General features: G+C 40.0%; 1 protein-coding gene across 1 annotated transcript; it reads left to right on the forward strand.

Annotated features, from left to right (window-relative positions):
• The first annotated feature begins 224 nt into the window (after positions 1–224).
• LOC104618419 (complement component C7-like) lies at positions 225–18,468 on the forward strand. Its single transcript, XM_010284002.1, has 12 exons — positions 225–378; positions 1,577–1,820; positions 2,500–2,613; positions 3,027–3,193; positions 4,229–4,457; positions 5,077–5,248; positions 5,617–5,704; positions 7,079–7,211; positions 8,210–8,401; positions 11,111–11,207; positions 16,150–16,334; positions 18,243–18,468. The coding sequence occupies exons 1-12, from the start codon at positions 298–300 to the stop codon at positions 18,428–18,430; spliced, it is 1,890 nt and encodes a 629-aa protein (XP_010282304.1). The 5' UTR covers positions 225–297; the 3' UTR covers positions 18,431–18,468.
• The last annotated feature ends 1,059 nt before the right edge of the window (positions 18,469–19,527 follow it).

Genomic DNA, 19,527 nt, shown 5'->3' on the forward strand with positions numbered 1-19,527 from the left:
CATGCCAAGCAATCCTTAATGTACTTTACTTTGTAATGTAAATACTTAATATACAAATACATTAAAAATATATGTAATGCTTTTCCAGTAGTGTTCAGTACTTTTTTAGGAAATCTGAAATTGATTCAGCCTGAAAAACATATCATTTTTTTTTGCATCAGGAGAGACTCGCTCTACTCTATAAGTTACCATTTTTAACATTCTTCAAGCTCTTTATACAGAATTCTGTGTTTCATCTTCTAGGTTAAAATTCAGAATGATTTCAGTTATGAGTTTTTCAACAGCAGCTGGTCTTATATGAAACACACAGAGAGGTATGAAAAATCAAACAGTGGGCACAGTTATTCACAGAATAAAATTCTGCAACACAGTCAAAAGGTATGTATAAATTGTCACAGTGGCTTAATGTTTTGCATAAATATTTTCATAATTTTTTTCATGTGCTTTTATAGTCAGATGCAAATATTTATTTTATCCTGATATTTTTGGCACAACGTGCATGACAGAAAAAAATCCCATAAAAGCTTTACAAAGAGATCGCTGGTTTAGGTATCAATTAAGAAAGGATGGCTTCTGTTTTTACTTTCTCCATTTTACCTCTTTATTAGTAATTTATTTATTTACTAGCTGAATTCCTCCTTATCTGAGGAAGAAAAACATTAGCTTCTTCTCATTATTGACTAAACTTTTCCATTTTCTTCTAATAGTTTACTGCACTTCTTTTTTTCTATTACTTCTGTCAGTATCTTGGAGGAAAAATATTGAAATAATTCTGTGATTAATTATTTTGTAATACATTTTCCACTAGTAGAACTCCATTAAGTGGTTCTACTAGTAGAACTCCATTAAGAGAGAGATCTGGTGTCTTAAACAGACAGGAGGTCACAGTGCTTTTGACTTATTTAAAAGGAAGCATTAGATAAATCATGTGAGAGTAATTCTCAATTATGAAGTATAACCTCTATCTTATAGCAAATAGAATCAAGTACATGTTTATACATTTTATGTCCCTCAAGTTGACAGAGGACAAGCTCATTTTACCACAGTAACAGTGGCATATGTTGAAACTTAGCATAACAAAGTTCAAAAGTAACTGAGAGGCTGAGGTGAGTGTTACTGTATAGGCATATAGGATTTTATCATTCAGCAACATCCTCAAAATGGCTAGAGACCCTTACAAAGAAAGGCTCCTCTAGACAAAACAGGGTGCAAAGAAGACCTCTCTAGTGCCTCTGATTTGCTTTCAAACAAGGCTTGTTAACCTGCTACTGACAGGCTTCTAGTATGGAAACCACTATTAGTTTTGAAGAATAATATTTTCCTTTCTTATTTGTCCTTATGCTAGCTTTCAGGCACCCAGGTGGAAAAGAAGGATGTTACAGCAATTACGCATAAAGGTCCAAAAGATATTTCCTAACTTCAGGGTATTCTTTTTGCATTCACCAAGTTGCTTAGACAAACCTAACAGCTCTGTAAAGCGCTGGTTAGTAGCCAATATAACGTACATATCCTCTGGCTAGTAGGAACCACACTGATAGTGACATGGAGCATGACTGACTTCTTTTCCTTCCCGCAGAGTAAACAGCTGATGGTTGTTGAGAACAGTGTGGAAGTTGCTCAGTTTATTAACAACCGCCCAGATTTTCTCACACTTGCGGAGGCCTTTTGGAAGGAACTGGCCAACCTTCCAGTCGTCTATGAGTACAATGTCTACCGAAGACTTATTGAACATTTTGGGACTCATTTCTTACAGTCTGGATCTCTAGGAGGACATTACAAAGTTATTTTTTATATGGATACCGACAAAATGAAAGCAGAAGGTAGATTACTAGACTATTTGTTACAAGAAACAAAGTGAATAAACAAGAATAAAAATTCATTTGCATGTTCTCCCAGCTAATATCCAAAATCAAGTAAGAGACTTTTACCAGTCACCATGTTCTCTTCATGGCTAAAAGAAAGAAGATTAGAAAAAGTGCTCAGACCACAACATTTAGTTCTAGATCACATCTGTGACCTGCAGTGCTGTGGGTGGTAAAGATTTGATAGTTGTTTCAGGACCTCATCAGGCTAAAGTTGAATTCTAGTGCCAATCTATATCTCAAATAGTGTTAAAGCTTAAAAGTTACTTCGAGATGAAGATTGGGTAAAACTGTGTAAAGCAGAATAAACTACAAACAGAGCAAACAAAACATCATAGTGACATGTATGATGGTACTCAGTTGGGAGCAGTGCTGTAGGATTAGGGATTGTTGAGAAAAGAGATTAAAGGAATAATAAACTTTTTCCAGATATACCTCCCATCTCTCAGGTTCCATCCATAGGCTTTAGCAATGCATGGGCCTTCCCACAGGATGTATTAGTTAGTTGCCTCTAATTTAGGGATAATACTTCATGGTTCTTTTCTTTCTAAAACACACCTCAAGTCAATAGGAGACTCGAAAATGAATCCAACACAATTTCTGTGTACAGTATTGTTAATGGATGGAATATCTGCAGGTATGAGCATTACAGACATGTACGAGTGCACCACATCAGGCTGGAATGCATTCATTGTGAAGAAGAAGAAAGTAAAGTGCTCCAAACTGGATGAACTGCTACAGACTTCTTCAGGTAAAGTTCAACGGTGACTCATGCTGTTGTCATGCTGCAGACGCAGCTTTCATCTCCTTCTAAATAGCTGTCAAAATGAGAAGCAGGTGTTGATAGCTTTGTTGAACTCTATCTCAACACGCTGAACCCAGACACCAACTGCCTAGTTTAAAAGGCTCTCCAACACCATCAATCATTGATAATGCTTTCCCAGTAACTAGTACTTTTCTGGACAACCTAAGTCAGGGCTGCCAAGACACCTGCAAAAACAGATACTTCTTTTATATTATCCATGTAGCTGTTCTTAAGGCACCTAAGGCACAGGTGATTGATCTCCACTACTTGCTAGTATAGTTTTTGCATGTATTGTTTCTACTTCCATTTGTAAATATAGCAATGTGGTATTTTCTGTATTTCCCATCCTGAATCTACAGGAAGCAGTGGTAATAAGATTAAAGGAGACCCATACATAGAAGGAGGAAGCCCAGGTGCTGTTGCTGGCCTTAGTTATCTAGAGCTGAATAATCCTGCTGGGAACAGTCAGAGATACTCCTTTTGGGCCAGATCAGTGACAGACTATCCCAGAGTAATTAAACAAAAGGTAAGGCTATTTTCCTGAAGTAGAGATTAGCAGGTGGGATCACCTCCAGGGGAGAAATGATTAAGCTATAGCTGGTGATTAATCAGGCTGTAGTCTTCAATTATTTTGTTTTCAGATCACTTTAAAAAAAAGAAAAGAAAAATTCACAGGAAGAAAATTCCGTGAAGCCAACGTGATCAGCTGGATCACAAATCTAGGTCCTCTGGCAGGTCGATACCTACCATCTTACAAGCCTTCAGTGATTTCAGTGGAGTTCTGCTTACAAGAGAGGGTCACGCTAGCATTGGAGAAAGCCTGGATTTCAGATAGCCCCTTTCCTGAAATGCATATTGGCAGGTCTGTGTAGCTTCCACTCAACTTGCCAACTACTGTGCATCCCTTTTATCGCTCCTCCTTCTCTCTGCATCCATAAGTTTGGCATAACTGGAGATTCTGGAAGCGGGACACTTCTAAACTGGGCATGATCATATTCACTGCTACCTTGTCTTAAATCCCTTTTGGGAATTGCCCACATACTGAAGAATGGTATAAACCCAAAAGATTTCTGTCAGGAAGCTTTCAATTAAATGTAAAAGCATAGAATAGCATAAAGTAGGCAATAGAAATGTAAAATGTTTTTGCTTATTGTTACCTTCAATCACTGGTCTATGAAATAACATAATGAGTTGTTTAAATGTGCAGCTTTTTAAGCTGGGAATAGCTAGGTGAGAATTCAGGTTACTGAACTGTAACTTGTATGTACAGTGGTGGTCTGTGTCACACTTTTACCTCAACTGTAATCTCGTAGCTCAAATATGTTTAAACATCTACCGCTATCTTTAAGGGATGCTGTTAAGCAGAGCTGACTTTTCAGAAAAAGGCTAATATTAAATACTAACATAATATTTAAGCTAGCTAGCTAGCAAATTACAGCATCTGTCAACTCCCATGTGCAGAAGCATACATCACAAATTATCTTACATAACAAAATGTGCTCATAAACTCTTATATCCTGACTATAACTATTTAATATAAATGTTTCTCTACTGTGTGTAGCTGACACCATTATATGAGCTGGTAAAGGAAGTGCCCTGCTCCTCAGTCAAAAAGCATTACCTAAAACAAGCCATTGAAGAATATATGGCTGAAAATGATCCCTGCAAATGTCAGCCTTGCCAGAATGGTGGTGAGGCGGCCGTGGAAGGAACTCGTTGCGTGTGTTACTGCAAGCCTTACACCTTTGGATCAGCTTGTGAGCTGGGAACTCTTGTGCAAGATCAGCCAGGTCAGGACTCTTTAAACTTGTCAGAGTTTAAAAGTGGCCAAGTGTGCTCTCCTGCTTCCAGAGTCTGTTTGTCCTACTGCACAACCTGCATGAGTGGCTGATGTGCAGTGGCTGCTTGGCTCAGGTATTGCTGCAGAGACGCGGCATGGGGAGGGTCATGGCGAGCCTGAGTCTTTGCTTAACATCTCCAAACAGTACTTAACAAAGAACTGTTTTTATTATTATTGTTAAATGGAGTAGACAATACTAACCACTCAAAACGCAACTTTCTATAAGTATACATACTAAATGAATGAGTATCAATAACTTAAAAAATTTTGCTCTTTATTTTTTTAATTATTTATATCTGATATCAGAGTTTAAGAGAATATAAAAATAGCTAATTTACAGACTCCATGGAATTATACTTATGTGAAAGGTGAGTTTAGGTAAGATTAGATCATTGGGATCTGGTATTCTTTGTAAGGTCACAGTTCGGATTTGAACAGCACATGTTTTTTTTTCTTCAAGGACAATGGACCTGCAAAGTTTGGATTTGAACAGCACATGTTTTTTTTTTCTTCAAGGACAATAAACCTGCAAAGTGGTTTAATGTGAAATATTATCAAATGTTACACAGGAGTTGTTGATGGACACTGGAGCTGCTGGTCTTCCTGGAGTCCTTGTTCGGGGGGAAGGAAATCAAGGAGTAGAACCTGCAACAACCCCTCCCCACGTGGTGGTGGGAAGGCCTGCATAGGAGAGCAGCGTGAAAGCAGACCATGTGAGGATGAAGAGTTGCAGCATTTTCGGTAAGCAGAAAAGAAACATCTGGAGCACAGCTACAGCAAAATTTAAAAATGTATTTCAGAAAGATGCATAAGCTATTGAATTCAGGGAGAAGATCACTTACTGAGCTTTCATATTTAAGTTGAAACAAAATGAAATTCAGAAGCTGTGAATCTAATACCAGGTAAGATTTGAAAATGAGGTAAAAGCCAGTCAACTTGACACCATTCTGTTTAGCACTTTCTCAGCCTGGCAGTGCCTGATTTGAGTATAATTGTGATGTAAATGGAATGCATAATAGTCTTGAAAATGGGCTTCACCGAGGAGTGTAGTATTTTGAAAGGAAGGGAGACTAAATTCAAATTAAATCATACTTTTGTTTGCTTCATAGATTGATTGAACCACACTGTTTTGATTTATCCATAACTCCTACAGAATTCTGTTCACCTCCTCCTCTCTTGGAAAATGGATTTGTTCAAGTGAGTTATTCTAGAACTCTATTATCTGTCCTATCCTTACCTGCAGTGTCCCTACTACAGTTAATGCAGATATCCACTTGCAAATTTGTATTTATCTTGGTAAGCTTAGTATCAGAGCTACTGTTTAGCAGCTTTCTCAGCATTTCTCCCTGGATGATGTTTACATGACATTAGCCAAGAATTCTTACTAAAAAGAAAAAAAAAACCCCACAACAAAAAAGCCCCACCCCCAAAACCAGAACAAAATCTTCACTTTTCTGTACCATGGTACCTACAGAGAAAAGTAAACTACTTGTCCTTTACCATATAAGCATATTAAAAATTTTCTGTGCCACAGGAATTACATATTAAAGCACGGGACACTAAAGAAAAAACAGTACAGAAAGTAAACTCTCCAAGGTCATCCAGCAAGTCCATAGCAAAATTATAAACATTTTAGGAATCTTCACTCTATACCCTGTAACTCACCATTGCACTTTCTTGTTCCCTGGTGAAACTGTGATCTGGCAAGGTGTTTGGCTGACTGTAACTTGGGCCTATTTAACAAGGGAGAATAAATTTGTTCCTTGTAAGAACAGATTATGCCTTCTCCATGTTACGAGACTGTCTAGAGTCTTTTTGCTCAATAAATAGATAAAAAGATTCATTCAAAATCCATTAGTTGTCTCTACACAACTGCAACCTGAGGCAAGTTCCAAAATTTTGTGCTTCTTCTTTTGCCAGTGATTTTTTTTTCTGGTAATCACTAGGTGTCTCCCATATTGATATGTTATGTTTGTTTCATAAACTAAAGGTAAAACCCTGCAATTTGTGGAGTAATCTGGATTTTTCAAAAAATCTCTCCTTCGGAAAAAGACCTTTGTCTTCAAGTCCATCTCTTCTGACTGACCATATCACATTAACCTTTAGCAAGCAGATAACATGCCATCCTAAGAATTAGCAAAGCCGTATACTCTTCACTGCTCCCCTGGAAAGCTGTTCAAGAGCTTATTTTCCCCCTCTAATGCTTCATAACAGCCATATTTGCAGTCAGTTTCTACACTGGCAGGAGAGCGCTGTTTCGTCACTGACGTACCACTGCCAGAGCCCTGTCACAGAGTACCTTCAACTCTAACCCTCCCTTTCCTAAGTTAAGATAGCCTGACTATTCTGTATTTTACCAACTTATTTGCAGCATCATCTCCATTTTGATCACATTTACTCACTACTGATAACTGCACCCAATATTTTAGACGCTCTCATCAGTGCATTGTAGAGTGACATTAATACTTCTTACTGTCTTCAGCTATTGCAGCCCAGAATTAAAGGGTGTTCAATGCTGCTAGTAGTTCTTAGATTGTATATCCAAAATTTCACCTGTTCCTTTTCTTTCAGAATGCTGAAAACTCATACCCTGTTGGGAAAAACATTGTTTATGCTTGCAGACATGGATATTCTCTTGTTGGTGATCCTGTTGCTAAGTGCAGCAGTAATTTACAGTGGCAAGTTGGAGACAGATATTGCCAGGGTATGTCTAATACTCTTGTTTTGAAAGAAAATTCCATCTCTGAGTGTCTGCTTTGCAACAACAACAACAGTGGAAAAGTACACACCTGCATTTCCTAGTTCCCTAAACGTAATCAGGTCTAAACTTACTTCTATTTTTAATCCAAATATTGTAATACTGAAATAGAAACATGCTCATAAAGTCCAGTTTTAAGGAAGACTGGAAGTGAGGGAGACTGAATTCCAGTCCAGGAATTACATCCTATGGAAGCAAACTTTGTTGCTTAATTTAGGCCTGTGGCTATATCCAAGAACCATAGGGATAAGTGTATGTCTAAAGCAAACTGAGGAAAAGGTCCAGCAGGCAGCACTGGGCAACCACAAAGTTCTCAAGTTGCCCCCTTGTCATAAGAACACAAATCCAAAGATCACTTTTTGTCTTGGATGATCTCCTCACTTCACTCTTTTCTTCTAACCCAGACAGTAACCATTAGGGTTTCTTTTTTCCCCTGCACATTTTATTTGTGAGTCAACTTTGAGTGTGACCAGATAGACTTGGGACTTTTCAGACCTGTAGTTTAACACAATCCTTTCCTCCTTCCAACCAGCACTAACTACCCACAAATGCTAGTCCACATTCTTTAAATTTCATCTCTTTGTATGTCAGTACACATTCTCCCAGGGTCCTGTATGTATGACCTCTCACTACTATCATGTTACTCTCTATGAGTATGTCAAGTATGAACCCTCGACAGAAGCACAGATCTTAAGAATAGAGAAGCCCTGTTCAAGTTAGGGCTGGACCTGCAGGCAGTAGGATAAGATACTATCACTCTGTCCTTACTATTGCACATGTTTGGCTGGTGTGATGATTGATTGTGTTAACACGACTGATGTGTTTCTACAGGAAAATCAGCTAATCTTACCATTCAATTTGTTAAGGAATTTAAGATAAAATACGTGACTGCTTTCTGCAATCCACTGATTCACTGTGGCTATCTCAAATGTTTCAATCCTCAGAAACTGCTTGTCTCCTGCCTGTCCTGGAGGGGGGTTTGCAAGGAGAGCCATGGAAACCTGTGTATGAGATTGGTGAGAGAATAACTCTGTCTTGTCCACATGGCATGCACTTAGAAGGGGCAAGCTCTGTTTTGTGTGAGCCCAGTCTCAAGTGGTCTCCTGACACGAAGACTATCCAGTGCAAGAGACCAGGTAAGCCACTGCAGTCCTCCAAGTGCAATGCAGCAGTTTCTTTCCTGCACATACTATGATACAGTGATAGAGAAGCCATACTTGTATCACCAGCAGGAAGCACAGAAAATGTGAGTGTATGTTTTCTGTGGCTGTTCAAACAAGATGCCTTATGACAATTCTTGTGAGGTTTCCTTACAGTTTTTTTTCTTCCCACTCCCCTATTACTATCAAGTATTTTCACTAACAATATTTTAAGAGGTTGCCTGGGATGTATGCTGCCTATTCTGCCACTCCAGTATACTTCACTTTCCACCCATGTTGTGTAACACCACCACCATGTGAGCTGCACCATACAGATATGGCTTTTCTATCTGGAAGCTGTTCCGTGCACCACAGCCTTGCCTGGCAGAGAAGGCTGGATGACTCCTTTTGTACATCTGACAGTCACACAACTGATATATATATAGATATATATAAACTGATATATATAGAGTAAATCTTCAGGAACTGGAAGCAATGGGAAAATGCTGCTGTAAGTTCATGCTAACAGCTCTTTAAGCTTTGGGCTGATTCTGGCACACACTGGCAGAGAGGGAAATGGGCTATAGCAGCTCTAGCTAAGTCATATTTTCCAGCTGTGGAAGGCAGACAAGGATCTCTTTTGTGCACTCCTACAATGCTAGTCAGTGACATACAGACATCCAAGCAGCTTGCTGCTTCAGGCCAGTCACATCCTCACCCAAGGTCCCACATGTTCTCATATCCCTGACCTTTGCTTGGGGACAACAGCCACTGCTGTAGAAAATTAGACATGTCTCCTATATTTCATGTCTGCCCTCCCCTTATTAGCCAACTGCTGCCTGAGGTTGCCTGGCTTGCAGGGACAGGTTACAATCAGGCTTAGACTTCAAAAGGCAACAGTCCTGTCAGATTCCCAGTGTAAGTGATAAAATCATAGAACAGTTTGGTTTGGAAGGGATCCCCAAAGGTCATTGAGTCCAATCCCCCTGCAATCAGCAAGGCCATCTTCAACTAGACCAGGTTGCTCAGAGCCCCATCCAACTTGACCTTCAATGTTTCCAGGGATGGGGCATCTACCACCTCTCTGGGCAACCTGTGCCAGGGTTTCACCACCCTCAGTGGAAAACATTTGTTCCTTATGTCTAGTCTAAATCAACTCCCTTTTGGTTTAAAACCATTACCCTTGTCCTGTCGCTACAGGCCCTGCTAAAAAGTCTGTCCCCATCTTTCTTCTAAGCCCCCTTTAAGGACTGGAAGGCTGCAATAAGGTCTTCCCAGAGAATCGTCTGCTACTGTGTCATATCCACATAAACAGGACGTGTAAGGATTTCAGAAGGAATAACATAGCTGTAAATAAATGACTCACTGCTGCTAAAGTACCAGTGCTAAAGTACTGTTGCCAGTTTCTCCTTAGGCTTAACCTTAGTAACTGATTTTCTTTTTTTTTTTGTTGTTGTTGTTGTTACATCATATATTGAAATTCCATGAAATTCCAATAATTAGAAACCGTTTCAAATGCTTCCGTCTTTAGAAACAGCTTGTGCCTGCCTGTGTGGGAGCATTGCATTAGTACAAAAGTTAAAAAACAAAAAAGGGACAACAATTAGATTAGAACAACAGTTAAAAAAACCCAAGGAATATAAGATAAGAAGCATAGAAGTTAAGAAGATATGTGTACACAGACACAGTGGCACACATACATTTGAGTGAGAGTATTTAGTCAGCAGTAGTGTCGGTAACAGTCAACTATATAAACCCAGGGATGGAGACAACACAGTGATTTTCAGTGGAAATTTCCCCTCTGCAGCAAGACAGGGTTATGCCTACTGTCTGTATTGCAATGCACTGCAACTCTTTTTTTTCTTTACCTCTCTGGCAATTTCTGCCTGTCTATTTTGCTTGGCAAGTCTTAATCTATAAGCGAGATTTTTTTTTTTAAGGCAACAGGTGTATTAAAGTTTCATGTTAAAGTAGAAAACTGCAGACTAAAGTTTTGTCTAAAACACAAATCAGGATAAAGCTTTCTCACAAAGTATGTCTGTATGGATTTAGCAAATCTTGCCATTACTTGCTACAGAAATCTCCAGAGGAACATTTAGCAAACGCCTATTTCATTTTCAACCTTGGAATACAACTCAGCACTCAAAGAACAGTACATGTGCAGTCATGAATATTCCCCAAGAATCACAATGGCTTTTATTTTGAGAGTTAGTGTAGATTGAGGACTAAGGATGGAACTCGTGGTGTTCATTACCATGAATGCATAAAGATATTACATTTCTACATAGGACTTCGGAGCCTTAGCTTTTCTAGTGACAGTAATGAAGCCAATACCTCTGAAACCTAACGTTAAAGCTTTTGCCAGCTATGATTCAGTACTGCTAAGTTTAGCAGAAACAAACAGCTGCTGCAGAAATTAGATGAATGTTTAAGCTTGAACATAGTACGTGTCTCCTTCCATCTGACTCATGACCCATGGATAAATTACTGAACAGTAGCTCTACAAAGTGTAACCTATCTTTTTAATGGTATTGATTTCTTCCATGTAGTAGATACTTTTAATGAACATGCAGGATGTGACTTTATGTCATGGTTGTACAATTCAGTGCCTTATAAGCTCAACTGATGGGATAATTTCAGAGTAGACCTTTAACAGACCTTGTTTTTCTGACCCTTAATAGCACTGTCTGTGTTCTTCTACTTCAGTGCCCAGTGTGAAACCAGAAGTGACAGAGCCTAAATGTCAGCCATGGGAGAAAGTGCATCAGTCTCAGTGTGTGTGCAAAATGCCCTATGAGTGTGGGTAAGTTCAGGCTGAATTTGGCAATGACTGTCTCACTTTATTCAAGACCAATTAAATTTCTTCACTCTTCAGTCCATGACAGATGAGAAAGCTTCACTCATATAAGAAGGAGGCATTGTACTTTGTTTGCTTTACAGCTCAATCAATGTCCTGTTCATTACTTACCTGCCTTGTCAGAGCTGTCAGTGGGTTTTAGCAGTGATGGAATTTGGTTGGATGACAGAAGGTGAAGGGATAATTTCAGCTCCACTTGATCTGTGAAGTAAATGGAAAAAGATAAAATGATATTTTGAAGATTTAGAAGATTGAGGAAAAGTTAGAACAGAGGCCCTTGGGACTTAAACCATCAAAGCAGTAAGCTACTGAAATAAAGCAGATTTCTTTTCCCTGCTGAGCGACTGGAGTTATGAAAGGCACAGTAATCTAATCTCCTTTTTATACAGCAGTCTGCACAGACCAGTCACATCACCTTTCCTGGCATAACCTTCAGTCCAGAGTTTATTGTTTCCTGTTTTATCTAAGCCTATATTCTGCAATAAGCAATGCAGGAGAAATGTAAGGAAATGAGTAACTCTCAGTTCTTTGCTAAACATGGAGGCAACAGAATGAAAACAGGATTAAAAAGAAGACACCCAAGACCACCTGGTGCTGGTAGCCAGATATGCCAAAAAGCTCAGCACTCCAACACCTGGGCTGGTTTTCATAGATTGGATGAAGTCTCTTATAAAGTCATCACAGTGGGTGTGAGCTCTGGATGTGAAATCTGGCTGGGTTTACATCACAGCAGGAGCTGAGCAGTTTGGAAACTCCATGATAACAGACCAAATTTGTCTTATCCTTGTGTAGTAGGAGAAAGAAATTTTGAAGTTGTTTCAAGGTAGCAGATCTCAGTGGAGGACATGTACTTTCCATCAACCGCATAATTCAAGAGTGCCCTGCATGGTGACTCTGGTTCTAAGCCAAAGTTAGCACACTTTGAACACCTCAAAATTAAAATTGGTGAGTTTAGTTCAGGTTTTGTAGATCCACTGGGTACTCCCTAGGACCTGAGGCCATTGTCTTGCGTGCAGAGATGTCAGGTTTGTAACAACTCTGCTAAGACTCTATTCCTATCCTTAAACACCTAAATATGTTAAATAATCTGGTTCTACGCTTTTTGTCTCAATACTCATTAAAGTGAGGCAACACCCCTCCTCTGCTTCATGGGTGTGTTGAGGTTAGTTACATAGAACATGATGGGAGTCCACAAAGCTAGGGAAGGCCTTGGGCAGAGTCAAAATAATGTTGGCAGTTAAATGAATTACGTTCAGTTATGCATTCAAGCTTCAGCTATAATTAATCTACTACTTGCCTGTTTCTATTTTTTATAATTATGTTCAAAATGGCAGGAAGATATATAACAGCCCTTTCTGTTACCTGATGCCATCTTTTCACTTTATCTTGAAATAACACATCTAATAATAGAAGGATAAATCATCAGCTGTCAAAGCAGACTAATCTACCAGCCTGTTAAGGTGATAGGAGTAAGGCATGTAAGCAGATCTTGGTTATTCCTCAGAGATCAGAAGTGACTTGGCTTTCTTCGCTGTGGCAGTGACTTTCAGCAGCCTTTGCTTGGAAAAGAGCTGGGAACAAGAGTTCTTGTGGGAGTCCAGGAACACCATGGTTTCAGCCCATCCTACATATGTTCAGTTTCCAAGAGACTAGCAACAGAGACTTCCAGGGATAACACAAGAACCCCAAGAAAGGCTGGTGAGGGGTAGTTTGTCCTTCATGACTTTGTGCCTTAGGCTACATCTGTCATCATCAGTTAGAGCCAGGGAACAATGCTGGGCACCAGTTCTGATAAATTGCTAAAGCAGCTCCTCTACTAGAGGTAGAGCTTTGGCAAGGGCCAACTTCCATATAATTCCCAGGTGCAGTGCAGGAGTTATGAGCGTCAGGGACCATTCCTAACAGGCAGTCTGATGCAGTCTCTATCTTTTAGGGGCAAAAGGAGTTTAAAAGTAAGGACACCAGCTATTCTGTGTGAATTTGTCCTAGTGCAAGGAAGGGGTCAGAGCACAGTTAGTGTATCAATACAGATGAAACGTCAGCTTCAATTAGCTAAAGACTATCTCTACAGTGAAACATGAGATTTGATAATTTTGGAATACTATCCCTTTTTTTTTTTCCCCCACATTTATTTGTGTAGCATCTATGATACCCCTAGGAGTTCTTGGCCTATGTTATAGTAAAACTTATGGTCTTGAATATAATTTTAAGTTGTTAATTTCCAGCATACTGAATTTTTCACTTGTTAGTTTCACCAGAAGTTGCCTGCCTCTCATTGTGGGGGAAAGGGAGAGGGGTATTTGCTGACTTATATCTGCTATTTTATTTCTCATGGTATGTGCTTTAGTAAAAGCTTGTTCTTACCCAAGCCGCCTTTTTCAGGTAAAAGGTATTGGATTTTTCACATTCACTTTACACAAGAATTATTCCTTGCCTCTAACAATTTTTATTGCACTGCAGTCATGCTTTCAGTCTTGTAGTATCCTTTCTCAGCAATGACTGCAAATTATTAATTTATCTTATGCGTGCAGATTCTCCATCTTTTTTCTTATGCATCTGAACATGTTGATTTCCACTGGCTTTCTCCCAGCTGACCCAGCCATAGCAAATATGTGAAGCACTCTTAAAAGGGTTTGAGGGATTATACTGTAGATAAAGATTGGCAGCATGGACTGTGAACTCCCTGGGTTCATGGGAACTTATGGGAATTCCATGAGTTCATCATGAACTCCCTTTGGCAGCTGGTTCAATCAGCCTACTTCCCCTCTTTTGGGTGTTGGTTAAGTGGTGCACAGCAGACAGATTAATGCACTTGTGTCTGGCTTTAGTCTTTTCAGCTAATTTAAGCTGCCTTGTATACAAGTTTTTGACCTTAAGACTCAATATTGAGATTTATCATTCAGGTGAATAAAGAAGGCCTCTGAACTTTAACTAATTTTAAACAGAATAAACAGCTTAATTACAGATTAGATGCTTTCCCTGCATCACACTTAATTCTTCCAAACTTAAGATGATATTTGATGACTAAGTTTTTCTTATACCTCTCTCTGTAAATATAACTCTTACATTATAAATCAGTGCACCACTAACTCATAGGCTGTACAGCCAGTCAAGCAAACGATATAATGCAGACAAATGCATGGGCTTCCTTTATCAAGTGCTTGGAGTTGTGTATCCATTGGGCTGTTTTGCCTCAAAATAAGGGAGTAAACCTCATTCTTTATGTTAGCAAAAGAGCATTAAGGAAAATTCAGGTAACAAACTTTACTAAGGATTTGGTAGCTGATATTTTGACTAAGCACAGCAGTTAAGGGACCCAGTGCCATTGAGAATGCTAACTTAAGTAGGGGATGTGATACAGTTAATAATCTTTAGTGGTAGGTAGACACAGCAAAGTTTTCAGGCTCAGCTGATGAGCCCTGTGCCAAATTTTAAATATCTTAAAAAGGCACTATGTTGCATATAGTTTAAACTTTCTGTAAAGCCAGCTATTCTTCTAAAAGGCTTCAAAACCATCTCTCAAAGAACCATTGCCAGATCTTGGAGCAGGCACTTTTCCTCAGTGTCTTATTTATAGATGAACCTAAACCCACTTCCTAATTCCTAGGGGGAAAAAAAAAGAAAAGTTACCTTAGCACTTGGCCAGCAAGTGAGCAAGGTTTTTGTTACCACACCTTCCCTCTTCCAAATTCCTCTTCCCCACACTGGCAAGTCACTTTCACAGGGACTGTTACCCTCCCCTTCAGGCAGCCTCATAAAGCTCATTAGGGCCATTTGACTGTACCTCATCAGCCTCTCCTCCCCACCAAACACCTATTTAGCTGAGCTTGACCCTCAGAACTGAGCCATTAGACACCAGAAGTTTCTCTGGGAGTGTTTGTGAGCTTAAAAGGAGGAGCTGTGCTGAAAACAAGCCTTTGGGGCCATATTTCAAAGCTCTCCATGCCCTGGGAGCACGTCTCTCCTCTCTTGAACCCTGTGCAGCACCATACCTGTGGCTGTAAAGTACAGCCTGGAGAGCAGAGGCATGCCCTGCTCTGAAGAGGCACTTTTGTTGTTCACTGTACACAGGTGCCACTGATTGCATTGAGCACAAGTGGAGAATTTTGGGGTTTGAGATTAAAATCCAGAAATAATGGAACAGCTCTTTCCTTCCCTCCTACACTTAACAGCATGAAACACAAATGATAACAACTTCCTGGAATTGTCCCTAAAGCAAACAATGTTTAAGGTTGTCCGAGAATTGTTATTACCACTTTTACAAGCTAATTTTTATGGGTGTTAGAACAATATCTGAATTTCAAGACATAAAGAAGCAAATTCCCTGGATAAATACAGCAGGTTTTTCTTAAAATTTTTGTGGACATGTATGCATATTTCCAGAATTATCTTTGGTCTCTGATGCTGAATCATAACATTTTATTTGGTAAAAGCTGAAGCTTTTAAGGACAGCAAAGAAAAGGTCTTTAAGTATATTCTCATCTCTTATAATCAAGAAATACTTATAAAATATTTTCATATATGTGTAGATGAAATTTATTCTGTGTATGTACTTAGGCACATGCGTGTGTAATGAGGTCTGAACTCCTTTTAACTAAAATCTCACTCTCATTGTTACTGACGTCAATGGCAAATACCCAGCAATATCCCTGTCCTTCAGGGGGAACGGATCCTGGCTCTGCTGAGATGCAGCATCCTGTGAAAAAGGAAGGAGTCTGAATTATTCACATGTATATGTCTCGAGTTCCCTTGCTGCACTCGTAGGATGTATCTCAATGAATGGAGAAAACGGAACCAGACCCTGAATGTTTTCCATTCCCTCAGCTCTTTATCCAAGGTACCAAGATAAAGCACACTTAAATAGCATGATCCCTGCTTTTGTTTTCAGTCCTTCCCTGGACACCTGTGCTACAGATCAAAGAACCAAAAGAAACACACCCTTAACTGTTTGCAAGATGCATGCCTTGGAATGCATGGGCAGAAAATATTCTCTTACTAATGCAGAAAACTGCAAAATACCTCAAGCAGCTGCAATATCATGTGGATCATGCCATTTGTGGGAAAAATGTGATGGTAAGAGATTCTTTACAATTTAAGCAAAATTGTTGATATGACAAAAATGAAATCTTTATCCCCGGTTATGCATTAGGTCTATCCTGGTACAGTATCTCCAGTCCCTCCCATAAGCACCAGGCACTGCTTGCTCAAACCATCAGTCCAGTGTTTGGTATCCAAACACGGCAGGAAACTCCAACCGTGGAACAGAAAACCCCACAGGATATCACAACAAAATGCAGTATCTACAGGAAAGCTTATTTCTAGTCCCTGTTAAGTGGGCTGCCCTGTTGGTCCTATGGAAATTTTGGATGACACCTTTCCCCTACTTTTTTTTCACTGTATCCACCTGTTTTAAATTCCTTAACACAGTAACTGTGGTAGTTGTTACTGCCCACAGGAATAGCTAATTCTTTCCTGAAATTTGCTGAGTAATCTCCCCAGTGGTATCTTGTGGCAAGGAATTTAACGTCTTTTTCTATACTGTCTAGGAAAGCCACTTTCTTTTATTTGTACTTCACTGCCTATCCCCAGTTTCTCGTATTATGATCAAAGGTAACTGTCTCTTCCCTCAGATGAAATAGTCCCAGTCTTTTGTGATCTGTCTGCGGTGGAAGTTTTCAAATCCCCTGATCTAATTTCCCTGAGTGTCCTACACTACATTGCATTTAATGGGAGGTTGCCAGAAATGGGAAGATAAAGAATTAAATTAGGTTTTTAGAAGTGCAACAGATAGAGGCACAGTTATTGTCATATTTGGAAAATAAAAAAGATTACTTGATAGGATTTAATCTGTTTCATATAACAGGATTGAACAGACAAAAATAATAACAAAAAAAGATAATAAAAACTGTCTGGAGCTTCAGCAGGCACAAACACAGGCAAAAAAAAATAAACATATAACACCAAAACAAGGACACATTTACGAAAAATAAATCTCAGATGGGACCTTCTTATCTGATTATTTAGCTGTTGCCACTGACAGAATTGTGTACATTTGTTTTTAGTAGATCCTTGGATCTTAGGGAAACTGCCTGTATGTAAATAAAGACACCAGCTTTAAGTGTCTGCATGACCACTTGGTTACTGTCCAAGGACAGATCTCTCATATGTTATATGAACTGCGGAGCAGTAGATACACGAACCAGTTCAAGCAGCAACATCAGAGAAGTCTTTGAAAACAGTATCTCAGGCACCTTGAGCAAGCTTTTCCCACAAGCACAACCAACATGTCTGAGCAGGGAAAGCCCCAGCAGTATACTGAATCCAGTATTTTCCACTGATACCTGCTAATGTTACTTCTGGTTAGGAAAAGAATCATAGAATTGTAGAACCATACAATAGTTTAGGTTGGAAGGGACCTTTAAAGGTCATCTAGCCCAGCCCCCCTGCAATGAGCAGTGACATCTTCAACTAGATCAGGTTGCTCAGAGCCCCATCCAGCCTGACCTCCAATGTTTCCAGGGCTGGGGCATCTACCACCTCTCGGGGCAACCTGGGCCAGTGTTTCACCACCCTCAGTGCAAAATATTTCTTCCTTAGATCTCATCTGAATCTGCCCTCTTTTAGTTTAAAACCATTCTGTCTTTTCCTATCACAACAGGCCGTGCTGAAAAGTCTGTCCCCATCTTTCTTCTAAGCCCCCTTTAAGGACTGGAAGGCTGCAATAAGGTCTTCCCAGAGCCTTCTCTTCCCCAGGCTGAACAACCCCAACTCTCTCAGCCTGTCCTCACAGCAGAGCTGTTCCATCTCTCAGATCATTGTTGTGGCCTCCTCTGGACCCACTCCAACAGGTCCATGTCTTTCCTGTGCTGAGCACCCTCCAGAAAATTGCTGTCAATCCTATGGTTTTGCTGGAAACCTTTTAATCTGGTTCTCATTGAGTCGGATGCCATCCTGAGTGTTTTTCCTCTGTGCTTTTCTTAGCGCAATCCAACAGCTGTGTTTGTGACGAAGACAGGCCGTGTGAGGAGGGAGGCATCCAGATCTGTGCTGAAGTGAGTGGCTCTGCTGCCCCTCGGACCATGACCGAGTGCGAGGCCGGCCGGCTCAGATGCCGGGGGGAGACTGTCACCCTTCTCAGCATAAGGCCCTGCGACGTACAAAGCAAATAAGATACGTTACGGTTCATTTTGCTTATTGCCATGGGGTATGTCAAAATGTGTCAACTCTTGGGCAGGACATACTTCGAACCTTGCTCTACCAAGTATGAGCTCTGCTGTGAAGCCATCCACAGCTGACGAGACTGTGCCTCGGCTCTGGTCGGCTCTGAATCAGGGCCCGAGGCTCTTCGTTAGGCAGAGCTGCGCTTGCCACTACTGCTTATGACAGGGCTCTTGCTTAGGCCCCAGACTTAGCACTGGCAACTTTACTTCACATTGCCATCAGAATTAAAAAATATTGCTGAAGTGCAATTGCAAAAGTAGCATTTATAGTGATGGATTACAGTGTCTGACATTGTAAATACATTTTTCTTAAAGCCACACAAACGTATGCATGCACTGAGTAGGTTTAGATTGAAAAAAAAATAGTATTTACAGAGTAAGAGGTATGATTCTTCTCTTTTAATAAAGTAGTTTCTTCCTACTGTGCCTTATTCATTTGAGCAAACAGTATGCACAGCTTTGAACCTGTTGTTGAGCCTGAAGCTCTTAAAGGTCAAAACAATGCGCATTAATAGTAAAGCCAGCTTAAAGTAATGAGACAACTTTTATGCTTGCAGCTTCTCATACACAGAACCTCTTCATGAGAAATCCCCATTTTACATTGTCATAATTATCATTATGGGCTACGTTTGTAAACACAGGTAACTCAGTTACATTTGTCACATGCTTTCATGTTTGTACCGAGACCAGTTTGCTTACAGACCATCGCACAATGGAGGCCCTCCACCACAGCAAAACTTTCTCAAAGGGAAAGTGTATCTTCACAGAAATGGAGACATTCCACCTGCAGTCCCCCTGGAGATGCCTTTGGGCAATCTCCTAAGACTGTTCCTGAATAAAAGAAGGCTCACACACTCTTTTCTTACACAGATAAGCATGCTGTCTAGTGTGGTCAGACAGTGACATTTTTGCTCACATGTGGTGTACCTTGCAAGTCCATTCAGGTACCCATCCTGGCAGCCTGATCCCTTCTGACTATTCTCAGATGCAAACAAGGACAAAGGACTGGATATCAAGTGGGTGATCAAGCAAGTGAAGTAATATCA

This window comes from Phaethon lepturus, unplaced genomic scaffold, assembly GCF_000687285.1.
Source record: "Phaethon lepturus isolate BGI_N335 unplaced genomic scaffold, ASM68728v1 scaffold6683, whole genome shotgun sequence".
NCBI classification, from domain to species: Eukaryota; Metazoa; Chordata; class Aves; order Phaethontiformes; family Phaethontidae; genus Phaethon; species Phaethon lepturus.

Excerpts from the sequence above, each read along its gene's own strand:
- LOC104618419 (XM_010284002.1), top strand. The coding sequence starts at position 298 with ATGAAACACACAGAGAGGTATGAAAAATCAAACAGTGGGCACAGTTAT. Across the intron at positions 2,614-3,026 it reads ACTGCTACAGACTTCTTCAG|GAAGCAGTGGTAATAAGATT; the intron begins GTAAAGTTCAAC and ends CTGAATCTACAG. Across the intron at positions 16,335-18,242 it reads TTTGTGGGAAAAATGTGATG|CGCAATCCAACAGCTGTGTT; the intron begins GTAAGAGATTCT and ends TGCTTTTCTTAG.